General features: G+C 36.4%; 1 protein-coding gene across 7 annotated transcripts in view; it reads right to left on the bottom strand.

Moving 5' to 3' along the window:
* Positions 1 to 22,634, bottom strand: part of LOC114178499 (S-adenosyl-L-methionine-dependent methyltransferases superfamily protein) — a 31,738-nt gene extending 9,104 nt beyond the window's left edge. The window contains exons 1-12 of one of the 7 annotated variants that reach the window (XM_028064467.2): positions 22,418 to 22,634; positions 22,238 to 22,333; positions 19,480 to 19,563; positions 14,269 to 14,343; positions 14,010 to 14,090; positions 13,361 to 13,500; positions 12,807 to 13,046; positions 12,346 to 12,520; positions 5,874 to 5,957; positions 4,861 to 5,038; positions 4,456 to 4,661; positions 3,958 to 4,077 (exon numbers count right to left, since the gene is read on the bottom strand). In XM_028064467.2, the coding sequence (XP_027920268.1) occupies positions 3,964 to 4,077; positions 4,456 to 4,661; positions 4,861 to 5,038; positions 5,874 to 5,957; positions 12,346 to 12,520; positions 12,807 to 13,046; positions 13,361 to 13,500; positions 14,010 to 14,090; positions 14,269 to 14,343; positions 19,480 to 19,563; positions 22,238 to 22,333; positions 22,418 to 22,540 (1,596 nt within the window). In that variant the 5' untranslated portion in view covers positions 22,541 to 22,634 and the 3' untranslated portion in view covers positions 3,958 to 3,963. Of the gene's footprint in view, positions 1 to 3,951; positions 4,078 to 4,455; positions 4,662 to 4,860; positions 5,039 to 5,873; positions 5,958 to 12,345; positions 12,521 to 12,806; positions 13,047 to 13,360; positions 13,501 to 14,009; positions 14,091 to 14,268; positions 14,344 to 19,479; positions 19,564 to 22,237; positions 22,334 to 22,417 lie in introns of those variants that run through there. The other 6 variants (XM_028064484.2, XM_028064439.2, XM_028064447.2 and 3 more) reach the window with 6 other exon arrangements.
* Positions 22,635 to 26,107: the final 3,473 nt, after the last annotated feature.

Below are 26,107 nucleotides of genomic sequence, written 5' to 3'. Positions count from 1 at the left end.
TTCTGAGAATTTTAATTGTCTTCCCAAATTGGTTCTTAATTTCATTAAAGAAGGACACAAATATGGATAAAAGTTCAGATCTTTCTTTCATTAGATAAACCCAAGTACAACGAGAGAATTCATCAATGAACGTTACAAAATAGTTAAAACCAAAAGAATTGACACGACTTGGTCCCCAAACATCAGAATGAATAGTAGAAAAAGCAAAATTACATCGTGTCTCAGACTTTCTAGGGAAGGAAGATCTAATATGCTTTCCTAACTGACACGATTCACAATCTAAGGCTTGAATGTGTTTGAGACTTGGAACCATCAACTTCAACTTGGACAAACTTGGGTGACCCAAACGATCATGCAAAAGTTTTGGGGATGAAGTTGCAAAACAAGATACCGAGGAGCTTGGTTTTAGGAAATAAAGTCCCCGTGACTCATGTCCTTCTCCAATCAGACGACCCGTACCATGTTCCTGTATAGCAAAGGAATTAGCAGTAAAGGTTACAGAACAATTTAAGGAACGAGTCAATTGACTCAAGGAGATTAAATTGTAAGGACAATGAGGAATGTACAAAACAGAATTTAAATTTAGTGAAGGAGATAAAGAAACTTTGCCAATTCCTTGAGATGCCACTTTGGATCCACTTGCAACAGTAATAAAATGAGGAATTTTGGGAGAGGATATGGAGGAAAATGAGGAAATGTTACCAGAGACATGATCAGAGGCACCTGAATCAAGAATCCATGGACTAAGACCTTCCACAGATTGAGAAATGCATGCAGTTGACATTCTATTACAATATGAGCATTGAGGACGCCCACTTCGACCACCACGTCCTCCACGGTTGCTCCGACCTCCTCCTCTTCCTCGTGGTGCTACCATTGCTGATGTTTCAAAAACATCAATTGAACTTTCATCTTTGACCAAGGTAGGTACACGAAGAAGTCTAGTAACTAAGTTGTCCATTGAAGGAATTTGATCACCAGCTAAAACTTGATCACGCACATGATCAAAACTCGAGTGCAGGCTCCTCAAAATTAAGACCATGTAAAACTTATCAAGTTTTTTATTGATATCGTCTAATGAATCAGCCACAAAAAAACTCTTCAATTCTTCTACCGCAGCCCTAGCCTTTCCTATATGAGAAACCATATCATGATTGATTTGCTTGAGTGAGGCTACTCTTTGAGTTGCATCAAAGAGGCGCTGAATGTCGTTAGCAAAAATGTCTTGTGCCCTTTTCCAGGGACGTGACTTGCGGGGATGGGTTGCGCTTCTCGAGGCGCACCTAACCCTGACTTCGCCGGAGTAGACACGCCGGCGGCGACGGCGGCGACGGCGGACGGCACGGCGGACGGTGGCGGAAGATGGCGACAGTCACTGTGACAAACAGTGAAGAGGAACCAGAGAAGATGTTCTGGCTCTTGATACCAACTTGAAGAGGTTTAGAGAAGATGAAATAGTGAAAAACTATCACTGTTACTGTTTTACCATTGTTTATATAAGAAAAAATAGGCAGAATACAAAGAGTCATCAGTCCTAACCCTAACCCTAAAGAAGGGATCCCATACATGATAATAAAAGAACATTACATTTCAACAATTACAACAGTATGAAAATTTCCAAATTGGATTTTCACGGGCTTGCATCTACCCAAAGTGGGTATCTTATGGCCATCACCCAACTGCACTCCAATAGGCTTTTCATTCTCCATTTCCAATCCCAAAGCTGCCACTACATGAGGAGATATAAAGTTGTGGCTCGCCCCACTGTCAACCAACACCACCACAAAAACTCCATTAATAGAGGCTTCCAAGCGTAAGGTCGAAGGAATAATCCTTTCATTTCCACCTATCTCCACTCCTCCAAACATTCCCATAGCTCCGCAGTCCAATGTGGACTCTTCCTTTTGCTCCATCTCCTTACTAGCGATAATCTCTCCTTCCTCATTCACGGTTTCATCATCACCCAACACAAGCAACCTCAACTGTCGTTCTGCACAATTGTGTAATGGATGATATTTTTCACCACATCTGAAACAGAGCCCTTGTGCCTTACGATTCATTAATTCGGAATAAGGGAGATGTTTAGTACCCCTATTTCGTTCTGATGGAGAAGATCGATCGCTATTAGCACGTTGTATGGGTGATCCAGCAGCTCTAGCCCCTCCTTGGGCCACACTTTCGTTTGAGAACCCTTTGGATTGGGCTCTAACACTTGGACCCACTCCTATACCCATCTTATTTGGGTTGTAACCCGACCCGATACCAGTTCTATCTGGGTTATTCGAAACCCATCCTTGATTTCCTCTTCCCATGCGTCCTTCGACTCCTCTACCACTTTGTTCCCCATATAACTCAATTTCTACGTTCCTCGCGATTCGCATAGCCTCTAAGCGGTTGATAGGATTGAAAGTGCGAACACGTCTTCGAATCTCCGGTCGAAGACCACCGATGAAATATCCCAAATATTGTTCTTCCGACAATCGTGATACCTGGGACGAAATGAATTCAAACTCCGACAGGTATTCCTCTATGCTTCCTGTTTGATTCAAGTCCTTAAGTTCCTCATAGGGATTGTCACTTCGACCACCTCCGTATCTCCCAATCAGCTCTCGTTTTAACTTCGTCCAAGTCAACCCCTCACCAGAGTCGCGGAGAAGATTGAACCAATGGATAGTGGCCCCCTCCATGCTTAACTTAGCCAATCGCACCTCCATTTCCTCCTTCGACCCCTGAACCACGAAATAAGTCTCTGCGCGCGTAATCCATCCCACCGGGTCAGTTCCGTCGAATAAAGGCAATTCTACCTTTTTCGCTGTCATCCTTTCCTCCGGTGACGCTTCCATTTCTGGAGACGATGAAACCCGCTCTTCACTTCTTGCAGTATGCAATCTAGCAAATTCCTCCAACATAGATTGACGAAATTCCACCAACGATTGTCGCATTGAAGCCTCCATTGCCGTCAAACGCTCCTCCAATACTTCCACTCTATCTGACATCTTCGGTGGCATGGAAAAAGGTTAACTCCGCTAGCTCTCCTCGCAGGTATCCGGCAGGTCGGACCAGTGATAGAACTATGACCACAAAAACAAATCAAAACAGCACAGCAAATGATAGTGTATGGAAACTGTATTATTGAATGTGTGAAAATGAGCAAAACGGTGGTATGACAATATAGAATATCTCCAGAGTCTATGACTCCTCCAAAGAGATCACTCTCCTTACCCTATTTCATAACAAACTTCCCGTATCCCCCCTCTCTCTTTCCTCCCTTCTCAAATACTTGTCTTCTTTTGCCACGTCATTACCCTCCTAACTAATTAAGATTCCCTGGGCCTGTTTTCTTCCTCCTAAAGTAAACCTTCCATATCTTGGGCCTTCCACTAACATGGCCTTCTTCACCATCTTTCTCATGTTGTATCAGCCCCTCCTCAAGTGTTCTATCAGATGTCTACATGGAAAACCACCCAGATTTATTTCTTAGGAGTCATCTGATATGGTATGTCGTCCACCTAGATTTATTTCTTAGGAGTCATCTAACATGGATGGTATGTCGTCTATGTAGGTCTCTCGATCAAAGTGATGTTGATCATTTATCATCATTCCACCTCAAGGATACATCTATTTCATTGTATATATAGACAACAATTTTATCACAAACAATGATAAGGAGAGCATTGTCCAATTAGAACAATATTTTACTCAAAAGTTTCAGACAAACATCTTGAATACTTGTGCTATTTCCATGGTACAAAAGTTGTATAGTTCAAGGGATGATTTGAGAATTTCTCAAAGAAAATATTGTGATACCATCTCAGAAAGTAGATTTTAAATTTAGATCAACTTGACTTGTAAGATAAGGTTTGCATCCACTTATATGTTGTAATTTTATAATATCTCTAGTCAATGAGATCTCCAACATGATCAATCAGAATAAGGAAATGGACAGAGTCACTCAACATATGTCTATCTTCTAACAATTCTCCACAATTGTAGATGTCTTCCTGCACTGAGCTTTATTCCTCCATTGGGGCTCCTGCTGCGAGTTGGGATTTTTACCAAAGTCGTCCCTAGCCACCACTACATACCATTCACCACTTGAAATATGAATTAAGTTTCAAAAAGACCAAATATTTGAAAGCTAACTAATCTAAGTAATATTGAAGTTAAAACAATTAACATATAGAAGTTCTTAACTATAAAATGCACTCAACATTTTTGCCTATCGATAAAAGTTTGGCATTCTCAACCGAGCAATTATTCATTTCATCATACAGCACCAAATTCAAATCCTATTGATTATAACAATATTTTAAAGTAGCAAAACAGAAAATCATATACAAGCAACTTCAAGAAAACTGCTATAAAGAAAATACAGTACTAGGCAGAGTAAAGAAACATTTACTATCTCTAAGATGACAATAGTTTGAATAACATAATAAATTGAAAGTGACATACAGCAAATGGTTCTGCTTCCTTCCATATGCCTTCAAGGTTTATATCATGTGAATGTTTAATTCCAAGATGAGACAATCCAGACTGACAGAAATTCTCAAAATGTAAAAATTTGTCATCAGATTTAATCCCTTCACCTCCAGCCCCTTCACTACAAGGAATTTCACTAGGTAAGTTCTGTATCTCTGATATCGAACCCAAAGTCCAGTCTGTAACACATTGAAAAAGCACAATACAAAGAACAAACTAAAGATATCCTCCTATAGGCGTATAAAAAAAATAAGAGAACTAAACAGCCAAGACAAACCAATGAGCTAAGTAAAGATGCAACTGCGATGCTTCTAAAGGAGTTCCCAATAATAACAGTCATAAATTGTAAAAAAGAATACGATTCAAAATTTCAAATACCAGTCTTTGATACAAAAGGAGCTTCGGAAGGGAACTTTTGTCTCGTGTGGGAAGTACTTCCTTTAAGATGCAGCTGGGATTCTGCAGATCTCCTCTGATGTCGCCGACGAAGAGCCTTCCCTTTACGCCCAATTGAAGGAGTACTCATCACAATTTCCGGATAATATTTAGAAAGAACCTTCAGGAACAATATATATTTATAATTAACAGGAGACGATGTGAATTAGGTGTAGATCCACTGTTAATAAAGAATCATTCAAAAAACAGGGGTTATATCCACCGATTGTAGCAGAATGAATATTATTCTCAAATGGTAGACTCAATCTAACTCAACCTCACAAAACATATTTGTAAGGTGAGTTCTTGACCAACTTATATGGTCATATCTCTGGTCATTGTGGTATTCCCCACATTCCCTCACATGATAGGTCTAATAACCCTAGCTACGATAGACTCTAATACCCTCTTAGAAAGTAAAGTTTAAGCTTAATTCAACTTTACAAAACTGACTTACGAAGTTTGCACCCATTTATATATTATAATTTAGTCATATCTCTAGTCAATGTGGACTCTCCAGCAAGTATACCATATATATAACTAGTCATATCTCTAGTCATATCTCTAGTCAATTTATATATATAACTACTTTCATGCATGTTTTCGTATGTTTATAAACGGGTATTCATGAGCCCTTAAGGATAAGCTTTAAAGCTTGGGTTCAACTCATTTAAATAATCCAAGCCTAATTGAAAGTTTGGGTTTGTTTATTTAACTAACAAATAAGCTTGAGCGAGATATTAACAAATCAAACCCAAATAGCTCAAGAATAGCTTTGCTTATTTGCATCTCTACGCAAGACATAATGAAAACTAGAATGAGGCATGATTCCATTAATGTATATTGACGAAGGTAGGTATCTACATTTTTTGCTAAAATTTTAAATTAATAAGATGAAGAGGATTGAAAAGGTAAGTTAAAATTTAACAATACAAAACAAAGTTATAATTTGGTACCATTTGAAAAGCAGCCCGAAAAGCATGCAACTCGAAGTTGTGAATGCCAGCATGCATGTCCAAGCTCCTCCACCTCTCTGCACTCTAATAGGATAAACATAGACAATGAAGTAAATTTCTCCCACATGACTTAATCAAGAAAACTTCAATGTCAGAAATACATATGGCTAAAAGTTGTGGCCAATTTACATGCAAGTTGCCTCTTTGTTTCTAAATTAGCTAAAATAGAGGGTTATATACATATAATTTTGCAAAGGATTGCAGTGATTTTTAAAAGGCCCCAGGATTCCTAATGGCATTATGTTACAAATATTTAATTGTTACATGTAACTTCTTTCCTGTAAATCATACTCTAGGATGTAATGATGGCATACCCCCTAACCATGGTCAAGCACATTCAAGAAGAGTTTGAGTCATATGTGGAAGGTGGGCCTAAACTCCTATCATCATGGGCCATTAGTGAGTACTTATTAGATTAGGTTTATTTTTTGCCTTGTATTATGGGCGTAGAAGTATAGGGTTTTACTTTTGACCTTATATAATAGGCCAAGTAGTCTAGGTTTTCTTTTGGGCCATGTATTTGGGCCTAGGGTTGTAGTTTAGGGTTTTGGGCCTAAAGGAATTGGCCCTAAGGAGACACATGGGTCTAGGGTAAAAACCCTAGCTTGGAGCACAAACCTTCTAGAAGCTTGTGGGTCGTTGGCTAGAGTGGTCTCCAAGTTGGTCTTTTTTGTAAGACACATGCTCTTGCCATGTGGCATATTCCTAATGGAGAGGATTTCTCTTTAGTAGTAGCCATGTGTCATGCTCCTAATGGAGAGGATTTTTCCTAGGTCTCCAAGTTAGAATATTAGGGTTTTGCTTCTACAATTTGGAGACACCTAAGCTTATAAATAGAGGTGTCGTGCCATACTACTCATTTTATGTCACCAAGGCTAGAGCACCCCTTCTAGGTTTCCTCTAGCCACCCTTATTTAAGAGTTCATTTAACCTCTCCTCCTTGTTTTAGTCATATAGTTTGGAGGAGGAGAAATCATCTCATCACATAAAAACCACCATATGGGCACCATATTTCCACCACCATCAAGGTTCTGCAAACCACCACCCTTTTGGAAGTCTCCCTTTGGCTTGAGTCATATAGCTTGGAGGAGCTTCTCCCATCAAGTAATTATTAAATGTAATTATTAAAGTGTGTTAAAGCAATGTGTGCTAGATTAATCATTAAGTTTAAGTACGGAGTAGTGGGTTGGAAACATGTATCAGTTGTACCTAGGTGTCTAGTACAAAACTTTGATCTTCCATGCTCTCTTTGTATCGGATTTTCCATTATAAATAGAAAGATCATAAGAGGGGTCTCTCATGCTCTCCAAAACATATTTTCTCTCTTTTTAATCTTAAGTTGGTATCAAAGTGGGTCAGTCTTGCTCTACTGGTTTCTGTCTCATTTTGTTCGCCACTAGCCGGCACTATCCACAGTTGTCTGTTGCTGTCCAGCACTGTTCACTGTTGTCCACCACTGTTTGCAGCTGTTGTTCGCCACTGTTCGCCACTAACTGCTTCCCTCCACCATCGTTCGCCGCTGTCTAGGTCGTCCACCATCATCTAGGTCATCCATCCTTTTTCAGTAATGCAAAGAGTGTTTATTCTTTTGATTTGGTTCATTCTGATGTTTGGGGACCTACATCAAACTCTAGTATATTTGGTACTAAATGGTTTGTCACTTTTATTGATGATTGTACCCATGTTACATGGATTTCTTCCAGATTGTACCCATGTACTAAGTTTTTACCTTATTTGTTAGATTCTTCCATATGAAAAAAACATAACTTGGAAAGTCAATGAAATGTTTGTGTTCCGATCTGGAAGGGAATATCTAATCATGACATGTTTGAATTCCTTTTTGAGAATGGTGTTGTTCATGAACCCACATGTCTTGACACACCACAACAAAATGGCAATGCTGAGAGAAAAAACAGGCATCTTCTTAAGGTGATACAGCATGGGCACTTCTTTTCCAAATGTATGTCCGTAAATCTCATTACTGTCTATCTTATTAGCCAATTACCCCCTCGGGTTCTAAATGGTTTGAGTCTCATTAAGTCCATGTCTTCCTTCTTTCCATCTATTCCTTTTCTCTCCAATCTTCATAAGTTCGAATGTGTTGTGTTTGTCCATATTCATTGGTTATGCATCTAATAAAAAGGAATATCGTTGTTATTATCCTCCAAGTCAAAAGTTTTTACCTCCATGGATGTTATTTTTTGTTAGGCATAATTCAACCCCACAAAACTGGCTTGTAAGGTGTGGTTTGCACCCACTTATGTACTATGAAATTGTCTTATCTCTAGTCAATGTGGGACTTCCAATACACCCCTCATGTCAAGATATATACATCTTGTGCGTGGGACTAGACATTAATGGGTGGTCCGGGAGTGGCCCAAGATAGCGAGTGGAACTATATGTCCAAGAAACAGAAATCTCTCTACGATAGGCTTTTTTAAACAATGGCTCTGATACCATGTTAAGAAGTGAACTTTAAGCCTAACCCAACCCCATAAAACCGGCTTGTAAGGTGAGGTTTGCACCCACTTATATACTATGAAATTGTCTTATCTCTAGTCGATGTGGACTTCCAACATTTTTTATGAAACAAAATCTTTTTACTAGGTCCTCGGCTTCAAGGGAAGAGTTCTTTTGAATTTGTTGAGTCATCTTTCATTTCTTTTCATACAGGAACCATCTCATGGCCATAGAGCAAGTACCAGGAGGTGACATACTGATATACTCCATGAGAGATTCTAAACGTTCAATTTTAGCACGTACGTAGTGCATATATTTCTGAAGTTAAAATATCAACATTGCTTAGTGGAGTTGCCTTGCTTAAATAAATGATAGGGATTCATTAGCCCCATTTTAAATAAAATAGAACAGTAACACTAACAACTCCATCAATGGCAATGGCGATGGCGGCAACAATTTTAGTGATGGCAATGGCAAAAGCCCTAGTGATAAGTCATTATTTTCCTCCATTCCACTAACCTTTGTGTACCCATTTGATAGTTGTTTAGTGCTTAATTGTCTTTTCTTAGTTCATTTTCCTCAATTGGGCTTCATTGGGCCATTATTCCGAATTTTGAGTAATTTGGCATTAATTGGTCTAATTATTGTCTGTAATTATTTATAGGTATTATATGGAGCAAATTTTGGAGCTTGGACATCTATCTTAAGGTCAAGAGAAGGTTGTCACGTGATTTCCACATCATTGCCACGTCTGCGCCATGTCAGTCAGCCCATCCATGTCATTGGGTCGGCATTTTTAGCCCATAGTGGCATTTTTGTAATTCTTAGTGGCAGAATGACATTTTTGTAATTATGTGAATCTGTGGTGATGTGACCACGTATAGGAAGGCTGAGTTTTCGTTTTCCAGCCACGATCATCTTCTCCACTCTCCATTTTTAGGTTTTTGAAGCTTTGAAGGTGACCCATGGAGACACATGTCTATTTTTCACGTTTTCCACTCATTTTTGACGTTTTATGAGTCATGGACAGCACCTATTGGTTGTATTCACGTTTTCTGCACCTTGGGTAACATTTACAATGAAGCATTTAACGTTTTGTTGGCTGTTTTCGTTCTTGCCCCTTTCTCTCCTTGCACATTTTCGTTTCCTGCACCAATTTAGGTTTCCTGCATCAATTTATACTCATTTGAATGGTTGAATCGCAATTTCTATTCAACCCTAATTCGGATTCCATGAGGAACTAACTTTTTGCATTGATTCCTTGACAAAATTGAAATGAAACCATGGGATTGTTGGTCGTTTCTGGGTTGTGTTCGAATTTGACTTTGTTTCAGGTTGTGTTTTCATGATAAAATGCATTTTTGATGCATGCTTAATCTCAAATTCGTATTTTGTGCACATTAATGGCTCGTATTCATGTTTAATGTTTATTGGTTTTGTCACAACTTGCTTTAATCTGTGGGTGTTAATTGCCTGAAATTTGTTGTGCTTAATGACATAATGAATCCATGGTAATTTTCGCTTAGTTGATTACTTAGGGTTCATGAGAGCAAATTGGAATTGAACAATTAATTTGGTAATCTGTGATTGGTGGACTTTCAATTGAATCAAGGAATCATTGTATTTTTATACAACTATTAAATTACTTTGCATTGCAAATTAAGTTTTGTGCGAATCTATCAAACCCCTCCTTGGTGTTGTGTGTAATTTTGGAAATTAAGTTGTGGACGAAAACATTGGTCGTTGGGAGACGACTTGGTTCAACTTTCATATACTACATTTAATCTGTTTTAATTTGGTGGGGTACGACCTCTATCACCTAGTAATGGCTCCACCATAAGGTCTGGTAGTATCTCCGGCACAAGGTCCAACAACAGTTTTGAAGAAGGTCTAGCGACAGCTACGACGAAAGGTCTAGCGACGGTTCCATCGAAGGTCTGACGACAACTCCAGTATTGGCTCCAATGACGGCAAACGAGGCGCAACAACAGTGACAAAACACAAGTTGGATGCACTTTAAGCAAAAGCTTTGACACCAACTTGAAAATATGAAAGAAGGAACATTCTTATTCAATTGATTCATTTGAAATAGTACATTAACCTCTATATAGAAAAGTCTAACCCTAAAGTAATAATTATAAAGAGATCTCTAGAACCTTCTAACAACTTCTAGCAACTTCTAGTAGAACACTTAATATCCTACTAACAACAATATTTATGTTGAAAGTTAAGAATCAATTCCAATTATGTTTATATTTTATTTTTTAGTTTTATAAACCTAATATTATATTTATTTAATAATAATAATAATATGATATTAAGTCAGATTTAACCACAATTAAACCTTGAATTTCGCCATTTCACCAATTGAAGTGAGATCTCTAACATGTCCCCTCACAACAATCAATTGTGCTTGGAAATAGAGGAGGACCAGATGGCAAGTGACACAACAAACCTTACTAGGATAGGCATAAGCTCTTTTATCATCTTAAAAAGTGAACTTTAAGCTTAACTCACTCGTAAAACAAACTTGGTATGGTGAGGTTTACACTATATATTATAATTTGGCCATAACTCCGGTTGATGAAGGATCTCCAATACAAATATACAATGAAACATCATATATCAAGCCTTAATTGTAGTGTACTATATCCAACTTTGCATTGCATGTTCAATGTAGTCAAAGGTGATAGGCACCATAGAGTTTTAACGCCTTAAAGCAAGAGGCACCAAAAAATGCTAGCCTCAATTAAGGAAATTGCTAACGTTGGGCACGGAATGTCAAGTAGGAATTTTCAGCACCAACTTTTATATATACTTATTGTTACATTTAATTAAGTAATATCAAAGGAATCCAAAATATTTAAATCTTATCTTTATTAACTTGGAAAAGGCATGCAATCAGGTGCCAAGAGAGGTTTGTGGAAGTCCGTAGAGAGACAAAAAGTTTTGTATTGCATAAATTCAAATAAAGCAAGGATGAGAACACAAAATGTCCTAAAAAATTTTCCTATCACCAGGATGCATGCCTTTTCCACACAATATACTTTTAGCCAGAGAATCAAGAGAGGAAATAAATGGGAAGTGGGAGATGTGAAAACGAGTTTTGGATGAGCATTGCTTTCACATAAGTTGAAAACAAGACAAAATGAAATGTACGTTTAGTAAGAGGTGACACATTCCTAGCACAAAGGAGAATAACCCTCACAAGTTATAGATTTTGGGTATCTAAAGTCCAAGGTACTGCAAGAGGAGAAATAAAGAGAGTAAACTGTAGGGTTTATGTGCGATGGACAAAATGGAGGTGTAACTTGAGTGTTAATAAAGAAAAAAGGTATGCTCAAAGGAAAAGTTTACTACGTAGTCATAAGGCCTTTTATATTGTGTTAATAAATAGAATTGAATGTTGGGCAGTAAAATGAACATGAGAATATACACAGTGTAGTATTAGATCAATTGTTTGTTAGATGAGCAGATAATTACACTTGACGAGATAGGATTAGAATCAAATATATTGGAAAAACGTTGGGGTAGCACCTATTGTAGAATAGATGGTAAAGTCTTGCCTTATGTTTTTCAGCCATGTGCAGAGAAGACTTGTGGAAGCCCAAATAAGGAAACTACAGTAAGTGGCATAATAGGCAAAGGCAGAGAAACGATTAAAGAAGATTTAGACAACAAATCAATAACTTGTCTATAGACATGATATATGACAATATCTGGTGTCATTTGATCTATGTAGCTCACCTCCCCTAATAAGGAAGCTCGGTTGTTTTGTATTTCTTATAAAAGGAAACATGCATTCTTAAAAGAAATAATAAAAGAAACAGTATGTTCAATTTACAGACCCTAAGGAGCTACTTGCCAATAGACTCGTTAAATTTTGACCATTTACCAGCCACCCCCCCAGCATAAATGGGACAGTCAAAGTGGGACCAATAAGATCAAGTACCTGGCAAGCCAGATCACGTGCACTTTTTCCAAGTGATAAGCTAGTGGATCTTGCAGCATGACTCATTGGAAATCCACACTGAGATTCACCATCCTCAATCCTTTCTTCAGATAATAAATTGTAACAGCAACCGAGACTAACAACAGCTTTAACATCTTTACACTCTAAGAAAGTCCTAATAGAAAAATGAATCCAAGAGTTACAAGTATACAGAATACGGATAATATAAAGTAACAGACACAGAAACACTGGCAATGCCATAAAACGTTAATCGTTAATTTTTTTATACTGGGTAATACCAATAATAAAGTTAACGAAGTAATTAAAGGCAAAAGATGTCAGTATGACATCCTATAACTATTTTGAGAACCAAAAAAAAAAAAAAATCCATTCTAACTAAAGAAACTATAAACAATTGAGTTAAAAGCCGTGGTTGAAAGAAAACACATTTTGAAACTCACTTTAGCATAGTCACTGAAAGGTCACCGCAGGCATGAAGGCCAGCAAGAACAATTGAAGACTTTTTGTTTGCATTGCTATGCCAATTTAGTTTCCCTAGATCTTCTTGATTTTCTGCCTTTATCCTGGATTGCTCAACATCATCTCCAGTCAAAGATATTTCAACCAAGGTTTTTAACGAGTCGATGGACAAAACATTACATGTGATTGTCTTTGGCACATTTAAACTCCGAAAGCCTGATCTAGAGCAAAACAAATAAACACAAATTCTCATAATGACAATAAATAACTGCTGGCGCTGAAATAAAAAACCCAATGAGGTCAACTTTAAAAAAATACAAAAGGCATATCTGAACTGCTATTGTCGTCCCCAACACATACTAACATCCCCATGTTGATTCTTTTATTTCAAATAATAAATTCACAATGTGAAAATTAAAACTTACAATAGAAAACTAACCTGCAAAATGTTCACTTCTTGTCTTATCATATAGTCAGACATTTACTCTCTATAAGGTCACATTACAGTCAATAAGAAGAAGATTGAAGAACATACCCAGATTTTATCATCTGTGATGTATAGTATTTTTTAATCCGTGCTGCCCGTGCATCAGTAACCCTCCCATGATGAGAACATGCATCAATTGCAATGACAGGATGTTGATATTGAAAGGCAAGTACTTGTGCAAGATAACCCTGAAAACGTGAAGTAATATGCATCACATAAATAAAGTTTAAAAAAAAAAGTTAAAATAAGTAAACAAAAAGAAGAAAATTCAGGCAACAAAATTATTGCTAGCGCAAGAAAAAATTACAACACTTCTCAATCAATATACAGAATTTCATCTCTGATATGGACAAAGCTGATAGAGACAATGGAGAAGACAAAAACTGTCACTAAATGAAGTCATAAATTGAGCTTGTGAGAAAATAGACTTCCATTTCAAAACTAGAGGATCTAATGCAGACCACCAAGCACTAAGTACATATGCCCAACGAATCACTTAATAAAGAGATAATTTATCGTCACTATTCAACCAATATTCCAACTTTAACTTCCGACACTGAGGCAACTATCACTGCATCTGTGGATTTTAAAACAAGAGGATTACTTCTAACCATGCAATGTCCCTTGATTTGTCAATCATACCTAGGGTTCATATCTTGTCTAACAGAACTGTAAGCAAAAGAAAATGAATCTACACCTGACCAGCACCAACATCAGCAACGGCATCAGCTCTCACACCTTTTGCAACTGTACTTATAACAGCTGAAAGAATTTCTACCTGCACACATGAAAATCTTCTTATCTGTTATATTGAAATGCAACAAATTCATTGATCAAAAGGAAAATGAAATCCACAACTCAAAATTCGTTTGCCAAAAATCTCATCCCAGAAAAAACCTTGACCATGGAAATTCTTTAAGAAGGCAATTGTAAAAATTTGATAGCCAGGGACTCACTTCATGTTTTTTCTTTACATTCATGCCCTGGGCAAGAACACTGTTAAGTGAAGTCATCTGCAGACCAGGTAATGCCTGCAAATATAGAACAAATTTATATAAATCAAGATTATGAGATACAAAACCTTCTTAAGCAGAAATCCCAGACTAATATAGCTTGATTACAAAATTATATAAGATCTTTAAAATGATTTTTGTTAGAATAAATGATCTTTAATAGGATTTATTCTTAGGTGCTATGGGCTTTATGCTGAACCTAGTTCCTACAAATGTCTTCTGGAATTCTCTTATGTTTAGTGTATCAGATGTATCTCAAGATATTATAAATATGAAACTCTTGAGAGGAGTTCAAAACACACACTCTCAAATTCACTCTAAATCTTCTTTACTTTAATCTCAAGTATTTTCCTACTTTGGAGTTCAAAAGAAGTAATCTTGATTATAGGTTTGGACCTAACTCAACCTCCACAAAACTGGTTTATAAGGTGAGGGTTGTCTAAGCTTTATAAGTTCAACTTAAAAACTATCCTTAATTGATGTAGGACTAAATCACCACACTTGATGTTGCAATTAAGGCAACCCCCAAAGAGACTGCAACTAAGGAGGGATAGGGAGACTAAAACTAAGATGGTTTTCCAACAATTAGTTGTCACCAAGTTTTCATTAGCTCAAATGGAAAGGGCATGAAAAAATTCAGTGTAAATAAGCCCAATCGACACTCTCATAGTACAAGTAGCACAAGATAAATGAATAATATGCATTGCCACATATAGAGCCCCAACAGTAAATCTGTAATCAATGGATTATGTTTCCCGTGATAATATAATAGTAAGAAACAAAACAACCAAATAGAATGTGTAAGCCCTTTTGTTAATGTACACTTATCCATTGACAAGTTAACTGGCCCTAATTATGTCACATGGTCATCAGATGTCTGATTATGGCTTAAGAGTCAAAGGTATGTTGATCATCTTGCCCCGAAAGCACCTACTCCCACTCATGTTGAGGCCAACCGTTGGGAAACCATTGATGCTCAATTGTGTGTGGTTCTCAAGGGTACTCTTGATCCTTTGTTAAAGCAACTTTTTCGTTCCTACGAAACATGTGCTCAAATCTGGGAGCATGCCAAGTTATTATACACCAATGATACTCAACGTCTCTATGGTGTATGTTCTAGATTTGCGGATCTTATTTCCTCTAAACATCAAACCTCTATGACTGATATGGGCAAAATTCATGCTCTTTTTCATGAGTTCAATGAGTTATTGCCTCCCTCTCCCGACCCTGCCACGGAGATCGAGCAACACCCAAAGTTCTTCATGCTCGACGCATTACACGAGCTTGCTGATAAATATTCACATATTCATGATCAAATTTTGGGTTCCCCGGTTGTCCCCACCTTGAATTCAACCTGCTCTACTCTTTTGCGTGTACCAGAACAACCCAACACTGATACACCTGCTTTTGTTGATGATTCTTCTGCGTTGGCATCTCACTGTGATGATCGAACTCGCCCTCAGTAACAGGGAAAAGGGTGTCCTAAGTGTGAATATTGTGGCAAGCTCGATTACAAGATTGACAACTGTTATGCATTACATGAGTGTGAACATTGTGGAAAGCAAGGTCACAACATTGACAGGTGTTATGCATTGCATGGTCGTCCTCCTCGCTCTGCTGCAACTGTTCAGACCAACCTTTCCCCACCTTCGTCTACTAGGGATCCTCCTTCTTCTGTTTCATCCGATACACCTGCTATGTTCAACAAATTTTTCAAATGGTATAAGGATCAACAGTCTTTTAATTCCACTGCATTTATCGCTCACACAGGTACATCTTTTGATGGTCTGACTCAATCTTCTCCTGGTCCTTGGGTTTTTGATTCAGGAGCCACTGATCATATTACTGGTAACAAATCTTTGTTCTCTTCTTTATCCTTTCCTAATCCTTTACCTTCTGTTATACTGGCTGATGGTTCTAGAGTCTCATCTCATGGTGTTGGCACTGTTAAAATTTTTCCTTCTATAACCATTGATAATGTTTTTTATGTCCCTGGGTCTCCTTTTAACTTCTTGTCCATCAGTCGTCTAACTCGTTCTCTTGATTGTGTTATTTCTTTTACCAACAATTTTGTGTGTTTACAGGACCGGAGTTCAAAACAGGTGATTGGCACAAAATGTGAGTCTCATGGTCTTTATCATCTTCGTCCTTCTACACACGTTAGTGCAGTTATGGAGTCTCCCCCTTTTCTTCATGCTCAGTTAGGTCATCTAACCCTTGCAAAGTTACAGTAGTTTGTCCTGCCTTGTTCAAGTTATCCCGTATGGTATGTGAGTCGTGTCAAGTAGGTAAGCATAGTCGTACTTCCTTTCCTCGTAGTGTCACACGTGATGCTTCGTCCTCTTTTGCCTTGGTTCACAACATTTGGGGTCCTAGCCGCTTTAAGTCTACTTTAGGTTTTCAATACTTTGTTACTTTCATTGATGATTATTCCAAATGTACTTGGTTATTTTTAATGAAACATCGTTCGGAATTATTTCATATCTTTCAATCTTTTTTTAATGAAATTAAAACTGAGTTCGGTGTTCTTATTAGAGTTTTGCGTAGTGATAATGGTTGTGAATATTTTTCTCATTATTTTAAACAATTTATGGCTTCTCACAGTATTCTGCATCAAACTTCTTGTGATTATACCCCTCATCAAAATGGTGTAGTTGAACGTAGAAATAGACATCTTATTGAAACAACTCGCACTTTTTTAATTTATGGAGAGATTCCTGAACATTTTTGGGGTGATGCTATTCTTACTACCTGTTATCTCATTAATCACATGCCTTCTTCGGTTTTAAAGAATACCATACATCATTCCATTATATTCCCTCATGAACCTTTTCATCCCTTACCTCTAAGAGTTTTCGGGTCTACATGTTTTGTTCATAATTTCAATCCTGGTCTTGACAAGCTTTCACCTAGATCACATAAGTGTGTTTTCTTAGGGTTTACAAGATCACAAAAAGGATACAAAAGTTTTTCTCTTTTTCTTAACCGTTATTTTGTGTCTGCAGATGTCACCTTTGATGAGTTCTCCCTTTATTTTAAGAGTCAATCTCCACCTCTTACTCCATCCAGTCCTGACAACTCTCCTAGTACCTTTAATGTTCCTATTGTTTGTGACCCTCTTACTGTGTCTTCTTCACCATCGGTTCCTGCTCCACAATCAGCTTCTCCTCCACCACCTTTTCAGGTTTATAGTCATCGAAATCGATCACAACCACCACCATGTGACTCCACTCAAGTGCCAACTACTCTGTCTCCTCCGACTTTGACACCTGAGTCTGACATTCCCATTGCCCTCCGAAAAGGTATGCGTTCTACCCATAATCCCTCTCCCCATTATATTGCTTTGAGTTATCATCGCTTGTCATTACCTTTTTATACATGTCTTTTCTCTCTTTCTTCTGTGACCATTCCAAAAACTGTCCGTGAAGCTTTAGCCCATCCTGGTTGGTGTCAGGCCATGACAGATGAACTAAGTGCTCTTCATAACAGTGGAACTTGGGAACTGGTCTCGTTATCGTCTGGGAAATCTATTGTTGGTTGCAGGTGGGAGTTTGTTGTCAAAGTTGGACCTAATGGTACTATTGATCTCCTCAAAGCTCGTCTTGTGGCCAAAGGTTATACTCAAATTTTTGGGTTGGATTATAGAGATACCTTTTCCCCGTGGCAAAGATGGCTTCTGTTCGTTTATTTATCGTCATGGCTGCTCTTCAACAATGGCTTCTTTATCAATTGGATGTTAAAAATGCTTTCCTCAATGGTGATTTGCAAGAAGAAATCTATATGGAGCAACCTCCTGGGTTTGTTGCTCAGGGGAGTCTTCTGGAATGGTATGTCGTCTTCGCAAATCCCTATATGGCCTAAAACAATCTCCTAGAGCCTGGTTTGGAAAGTTTAGCAATGTTGTTTAGCAATTTGGTATGACTCGATGTGAAGCATATCATTTTGTCTTTTATCAACACTTGAGTGTTGGATGTGTTTACTTGATAGTATATGTTGATGACATCCTTCTTACAGGGAGTAACAACCATGGCATCTCTCAGTTGAAACAACATCTCTGTCACCATTTTCAGACCAAAGATCTTGGCAAACTCAGATATTTCTTGGATATTGAGGTGGCACAATCCAATGATGGTATTGTTATATCTCAGAGAAAGTATGCCATGGATATTCTGGAGGAAACTGGGTTTGTGAGTTCAAAGTCTGTTGATACACCCATGAATCTCAATACTAAACTTCAACCAAATCAAGGGGAGCCTATATCTGATCCTGAGCAGTATAGAAGATTGGTTGAAAAATTGAATTATCTTATTGTTACTCATCCTGACATTTCCTTTGCAGTCAGTGTGGTAAGCCAATTTCTTAATTCCCCATGTGAAGATCATTGGAATGCAGTCATTCGTATCTTGAAGTATATTAAAAGATCTCCTGGAAAAGGATTGTTATAGGGTTCTAATAACCATACAAGAGTTGTTTGCTATTCAGATGCTGATTGGGCAGGATCTTCTGATAGAAGATCTACATCTGGGTATTGTGTCTCCATTGGTGATAACTTGATCTTGTGGAAAAGTAAGAAACAAAGTGTTGTAGCAAGATCCAGTACAGAAGCAGAATATAGAGCTATGGCATCAACTACATGTGAACTTGTTTGGTTCAAGCAATTGCTTAGAGAATTACAATTTGGAGATGTTACTCAAATGACACTTGTGTGTGACAATCAGGTTACTCTTCATATTAGCTCTAATCCTGCCTTTCATGAGAGGACCAAACACATTGAGATTGATTGTCATTTCATTCGGGAAAAGATCATGTCTGGAGACATCAAGACTGAGTTTGTTAACTTAAGTGATCAGTTAGCAGATATTTTTACAAAATCTATACGAGGCCTAGAATTGATTATATTTGTAACAAGCTTGGCACATACGATTTGTATGCTCCAGCTTGAGGGGGAGTTTTAGATATTGTTTAGATATTGTTTGATATTATTAAGATATTGTTAGATATTGTTAATCCCAATATCAATCCCTATGTGTGGTTTATATACAAGGGAGATTAATCTCAAACCCTATTTTCTTTCTTCTCAACAATTTGCAATCAACCAGATATAGCCCAGATTTTACCATGGTAAAGGTGAGTAACAAGGAAGAGATTACATACCATGTTCATATCTGCTTGATCTTGACAAAATACCATAGACCTTAATTTAAGGATGAACTCCTTCAGAGAAGTTGGCCATTCATACTGCCACCAAATTTTTATTACATGCACAGAGAAAATATATCATTATTAACAAAGGAGAACATGTCCAAAGTCAGAAAGATGCAAACATGAGACATACGACAAGCATAAGAAGAAAAAAACATAAATGCAAAAAATACATCCAATCCTGTAGCATATCAGTCTAAGAAAACCCTTAAAAATATTGTTCACTAAATAAATACCATTAAATCCAAATAAATTATTTTGTCCCAAATAAGCAAATAACTTCAGCAAAAGATTAGTAGCCACTTGAGATAAAAATAAGGAAAAGAAAATTTATCACATAGCATAATTCCCCTCTCTGAAGTTTTCATATTTATAATGAAAATAGTAGTTCAGATACAACAAATGAGAGGGAAGACAAAAGAATAAGAAAGGTCATATCTATAGTCCTAGGTACAGCACACAGCGACTTTTCAATAAAACCAATTTAAGACCTATTCTAACACTCCCCCTCAAGCTAGAGTAGACAAATTGTATGTACCAAGCTTGGAACAAATCAATTTAGTCCATGGTCTTCTCAAGGATTTTGTTAACAGTTTACAAGTTCATCAAATTCGACAAACTCAATACAAGTTTCAGTAGACAAATTGTATGGACCTCATTGTTCTCATTTCTTTCCTTTCCAAAAAATCCTCATTTTATCACCTTAGCCAATGGCTCTAAAATCTCCTCCTAAGGATTTGGTCAGGTTTCACTTTCTCCTTCCTTAAATATAAAATTGGTTCTTTTTGTTCTTTCTTGTCATTCAATCTTGTTTCTTTGAGTCAACTAACCAAGTCTTTAAACTGTTCAAAACCTTTAATGTCAATTCCTTTGTTATACAAAAATGTAATACAGAGCGATTCATTGGAGAAAGATATGAATCTAGAGGTTTGTACTATTTTAGAACTAGTCCAGGTGTGTCTTGTTTTGCTTCTCCATCTACTAAACTTTTGCATGATCGTATGTGACATTCACACTTGTCAAAATTAAGAAAAAAAATGGTCCCTGAACTTTGTAGTCTTCAACTATTAGAATGTGAGTCATGCCAGTTAGGTAAACACGTTAGATCTTCTATCCAAAAAGATTTGAACCAAGGTTTAATTCTATTTTTTCCATTATTCATCATGATATTTGGGGACCAAGTCGTGTCTCATCTTTTAGTTTTAGGTGTTTTGTTATTTTCATTGATGAATATTCTAGGTGCACGTGGATTTGTCTTATGAAAGATCGTCTTGAATTATTGTCTATCTTTACATCTTTTATGAACGAAATTAAAAATCAATTTGGAGAAGTAATTAAAAGTTATTGAGTGACAATGCCAAAGAATAGTTCTCTAATTTTTCTAGAGTTTTAAGTTCACATGGCATTTTACATCAATCTATTTGTGTCCTCACACTCCTTGACAAAATGGTATTGTAGAGAGAAAAAAATAGGCACTTTTGAGACTGCTTGTACCTTATTGCTTGGTGCTAATGTATTTGTCCATCATGGGGGCAATGTTATCTTAATTGCTTGTTTTCTTATTACTAGAATGTCGTCCTCTCCTCTCAACATTAAGGTTCCTTATTCCATTAGTTATCCAAATGATACTCTCTTTCATGTTCCTCTCGTGTGTTTGGTTGTATATGTTTTGTTCATGATTGGATAAACTCTCTACTCAGGCTATTAAATGTGTCTTGTTAGGATATTCTCGGCTACAAAAGGGGTATCATTGTTACTCTCCTTTTGAGAGAAGATCTACTTCTGGATATTGTGTTTCTATTGGAGGTAACTTGATTTCTTGGAAGAGCAAGAAACAAAGTGTTGTGGCAAGATCTAGTGCAGAAGCAGAATATAGAGTTATGACCTAAGCCACTTATGAACTTGTTTAGCTTAAACAATTACTTAGAGAGTTGTAATTTGGAGATATCACTCAAATGACACTTATATGTGATAATCAGGTTGTTCTTAATATTAGCTCTAATCTTGTCTTTCATGAAAAGATCAAGCACATTGAGATTGACTGTCATTTTATTAAAGCAAAGATTGTATCTAGAGACATCGGGACTAAGTTTGTTAACTCAAGTGATAATTTAGCAGATATTTTCACTACGTATTTAGGATGACCTAGAATTGATTTTATTGTAACAAGCTTGGTACATACGATTTTTATGCACCAGATTAAGGAGTGTTAAATATTGTTAGTTAGAATATCATATGTTAGTTACAATATTATATGTATTTAGGCATAGCCCATACTTTCTTATATTATTCTTCATTATAAATATATTACCTTATGTATATTTTCTACATAGGAGGAAAATAACCCTATACCTAGTTTTGACTATTTTCACAATATACGTTAGTTATAGTTTATACCGAAGTTCCTTTCCTTAAGTGATTTTGAAGAAGTGAAACCAAACATAGCCAAATCACTTCGGAGCTATAAAACACAGAATGCAAAAATAACAAGTAGTCATAATCAAATTAAGCAAAGCACCCCAAATCAAATACTAAATTTAAACCCGAGCTCTTAAAACGGGATTAAAAATAATCTATATCAACAAGGCAAGCAAGCATAAAGTAATTCAAACAACAAAGAATGCATTTCAGCAAATATTGCTAAACAGTAAACCTAAATCAGAGAAATACAAATAAATAAATAAGAAAAAATAATATTGGAAAAAGCAACCTGAACTGCACCAGAAGGTATGAGCAGAAGATTTTGAACAGGTTCACGGCGCAGGCACTCGATCCATTCGGCGTCAACATTCTCCCATAGCCTATCCTGAAATTCAATCATCACCATTTCCTTATACTTAATTAAATTACAAATTAAAAAAAAATAGTGAAAAATGGAATTCAGATGAACCTTGAAGAAATTGACAACATGAGCATCGATTAAGGAAGAATAAGGCGCAAGGAAGTGGATAATGTCGTTGATCCATGCCAGGGTCTCGACAGCGCTCTTGCATGAATACCTGCACTCACCCATCGGACCCAGCTTGTGTGACACTGTGTCACTGTCACCCTTTCTCCGTTCCGCTGTTTAGGGCACACTCGGATGAACGTTATTTGAAAGCAGTAACTTTATTCTTCTGTAATTCACCGGTTATTTTTTTAACTATCTTTAAAAAAAACTAATTATTTTTTTAGATTTGATCTTCGTTTTTAAAAAAAAAAATTACCGCACATAATTTTTTTTATCAAAATAAATAGATTAATTAAATAAAAGAGTGTACTGTTTTAATCCTTTTACAAACATAAACATGGTATTGTCATGCATCACCTATATATTTTTTGTACTAACACCACCAGCATTTGTGATAAAAGTTCACATACATATATTTGGGAGAGAATCTAAATACAAATAGTTATATCAGCATCAAGATCAGATTTATTGTTTGAAAACAATGCTCCAATATAATAAGATCACTAGCATATATTACACATACTTTAAACTAAGTGATATCTTATGTTTTTAATTGCTTTGTTGTTGTGCATGAGGTTACTTGAGTTGATACAAAGCTGCATAAGAGTCAAAAGCTAACATAGATAGACCGTATACAAATTCACTTCAGGACTGATAATTTAATGAAGGCTTTCTTCTCCTTTGTTGCTCCATGTGTGTATCCCTGGTTGCGCCACTACAGTAGCGTATGTGACCTTGGTTATCCTTACTTGATGTCATGGTCTCCCACTCTCATTGGAACAATCAAAATTTGTGTTCCCCCTTCTGTCTTTTCGTTATTGAAAGAAGAGTTGTATTCCCCTGCATCAGTCCCTGCACGTAAACAATTTTTCCCCAACAAAGAGATTCTACATACCCCATACGTGGCCTAGTATACATTTGTAACGGTAAGCAGTTCTTCAACTAAATTCACTTAAGACTTTAAACATTGAATTGGACATAGGCACTAATCGTTATAAGATAAAGTTGTCTTAAAATTTTTATGTTTCGACCAGGACCATACACTTGTGTCGTAGAAAATAATTTCTTCTCAGTCAACTTTCTTTTGTTTAGAAATCACCATGTTTTTATGCTTTTAAGTTTTCCAAATAGAAGCTACCTACGTTTCTTTTCATACTCTATTTTGTTTTTTATTTATTTGTATAAAAAAAACGATTGTTTGACAAAGTAAATGTTACAAAGTTTTTGACAAACTGACGTGGCATATATTAAATGATTTTTTTTGAGTTAAAAAATGGGAAACTGCACGTGTGAGAGAGAAATTGAAGAAAAGGGACGTGGTTCAAAAAATGGGATTGTCTCTCACAGAACTGCTCCCGCGCTGGAGTTCATTTTTGGTCCGCTCTTAAAGTTTTTCTTGTCCACGCTAAGAGAACCATTCTTCTGCAAATTTCCATTGATTAAACTTTCCGCTGCATTTGCCCAAACCCATTATCGTTGTCAATGTCTACCACTGTAATCTCCAACTAAAATTTGAATTTTTTTTTTCCAAAATGTGTAAAGGACATACCCAGGAACATAAATTATGCACTAATATTTGGATAAGAAAGTTAGGCATGTATCCCTGGTTAAATTTTGTTCCAAATCAAATGGGCACCTATCTGAGGACAATTTGTGCAAAACCCTTTACAGCGTTTGCCATTTAAGTATTTTGTCATTGCCATTTAAAGTTGCAGCCTTAGTCTTCGCAATATAATTTTTGAACTTTATGTGCTTCCCATATGTTCGTTACACAAAAAAAGTTGTACTGTTTTTTTAATAAAAAAGTTTAGTGAAAAGAAAATACAAATGAAGTTGCCACATGTCCATGAAAACTTGTTGTGCAAAAAGCTTTAAAGTGTTCGCCATATAGGTAGTTAGTCATTGCCATTTAAAGTTGTAGCCTTAGTTAAACCAAATTATTTTTGAACTTCATGTGCTTCCCATATTTTGCTTACACAAAATTAGTTGTAATTATTTTTTAATAATATAGATTGGTGAAAAGAAAATGCAAATAAAGTTCCCACCTGTCGGTGAAAACCTGTTGTGCAAAACATTTAAGGGTGTTTGCCATTTAAGTAGTTCCTGACTGCCATTTAAAGTTGCATCCTTTATGAAACCAAATTATTTTGGAACTTTATGTGCTTTCCATTTATATAGGTCACACCAAAAAAGTTTTACTGATTTTTAATTAATAAAGTTTAGTGAAAAGAAAATGCAAATGAAGTTGTCAACTGTCCGTAAAAACTTGTTGTGCAAAAATCTTTAAAGTGTTCGCCATATAGGTAGTTAGTCATTGCCATTTAAAGTTGCAGCCTTAGTCAAACCAAATTATTTTTGAACTTTATGTGCTTCCCATACTTTGCTTACACAAAATTAGTTGTAATTATTTTTTAATAATATAGATTGGTGAAAAGAAAATGCAAATAAAGTTCCCACCTGTCGGTGAAAACCTGTTGTGCAAAACATTTAAGGGCGTTTGCCATTTAAGTAGTTCCTGATTGCCATTTAAATTTGCATCCTTTATGAAACCAAATTATTTTGGAACTTTATGTGCTTTCCATTTATATAGGTCACACCAAAAAAGTTTTACTGATTTTTTATTAATAGAGTTTAGTGAAAAGAAAATGCAAATGAAGTTGCCACATGTCCGTGAAAACTTGTTGTGCAAAAATCTTTAAAGTGTTCGCCATATAGGTAGTTAGTCATTGCCATTTAAAGTTGCAGCCTTAGTCAAACCAAATTATTTTTGAACTTCATGTGCTTCCCATATCTTTCCTACACAAAATAAGTTCTACTGATTTTTTAATAATAAAGATTGGTGAAAAGAAAATGCCAATGAAGTTGCAACCTGTCCGTGAGAACCTGTTGTGCAAAACATTGTACAACATTTGCCATTCAAGTAGTTTCGGATTGCCATTTAAACATGCATCCTTTATGAAACCAAATAATTTTTTAAATTTACGTGCTTCCCAAATCTTTCCTACGCCAAGAAAGTTGTACTGATTTTTTAATAAAAAATTTTAGTGAAAAGAAAATGCAAATGAAGTTCCCACCTGTCCGTCAAAACCTGTTGTGCAAAATATTTCATCGCGTTTGCCATATATGAAATTTGTGATTGACATTTAAACTTGCATCCTTGTTTTCATTGTTAGGCATTCAAACATCCTTCCATTTTTTTGAGGAACTTATTTCTGAACATTATGAGCATGCCACAACGTCATAAGACAAAACAAAATCTAGTGATTTATTTGCAGCCCACAACATGCATAGACCCAATAATGCACTGAAATAACGAAAACATGTTGTTCAATATGACTAACTGAGTTTGCCATATAAGTACTTAGTGTTTGCCACTTAATTAAAAGTTGAAATCCTAAACATTTATACATTAAACAAACATGGTACTACGTCAAAACATTCAGACATGAAAACAAACATAAGTTATCAATTGTCATCATTCGATGATGTTGCATTTGATGTTTGCCCAAGATCAGTTGAAGGTACTTCATGTAATGGAGGTTTTAGTTGAAGGCACGAAGTTGTCACAGATATCACAAGGAGCACGTCAGTTTCCAATGAAAACCCTAAACCCCAAAAATACATTCAACT

This window comes from Vigna unguiculata, chromosome 1 (assembly GCF_037176805.1).
Source record: "Vigna unguiculata cultivar grain cowpea cultivar isolate G323 ecotype 2 chromosome 1, ASM3717680v1, whole genome shotgun sequence".
NCBI lineage: Eukaryota > Viridiplantae > Streptophyta > Magnoliopsida > Fabales > Fabaceae > Vigna > Vigna unguiculata.
Note: the sequence above shows the minus strand (reverse complement) of the source record. Positions and strands in the feature narration are given on the sequence as shown.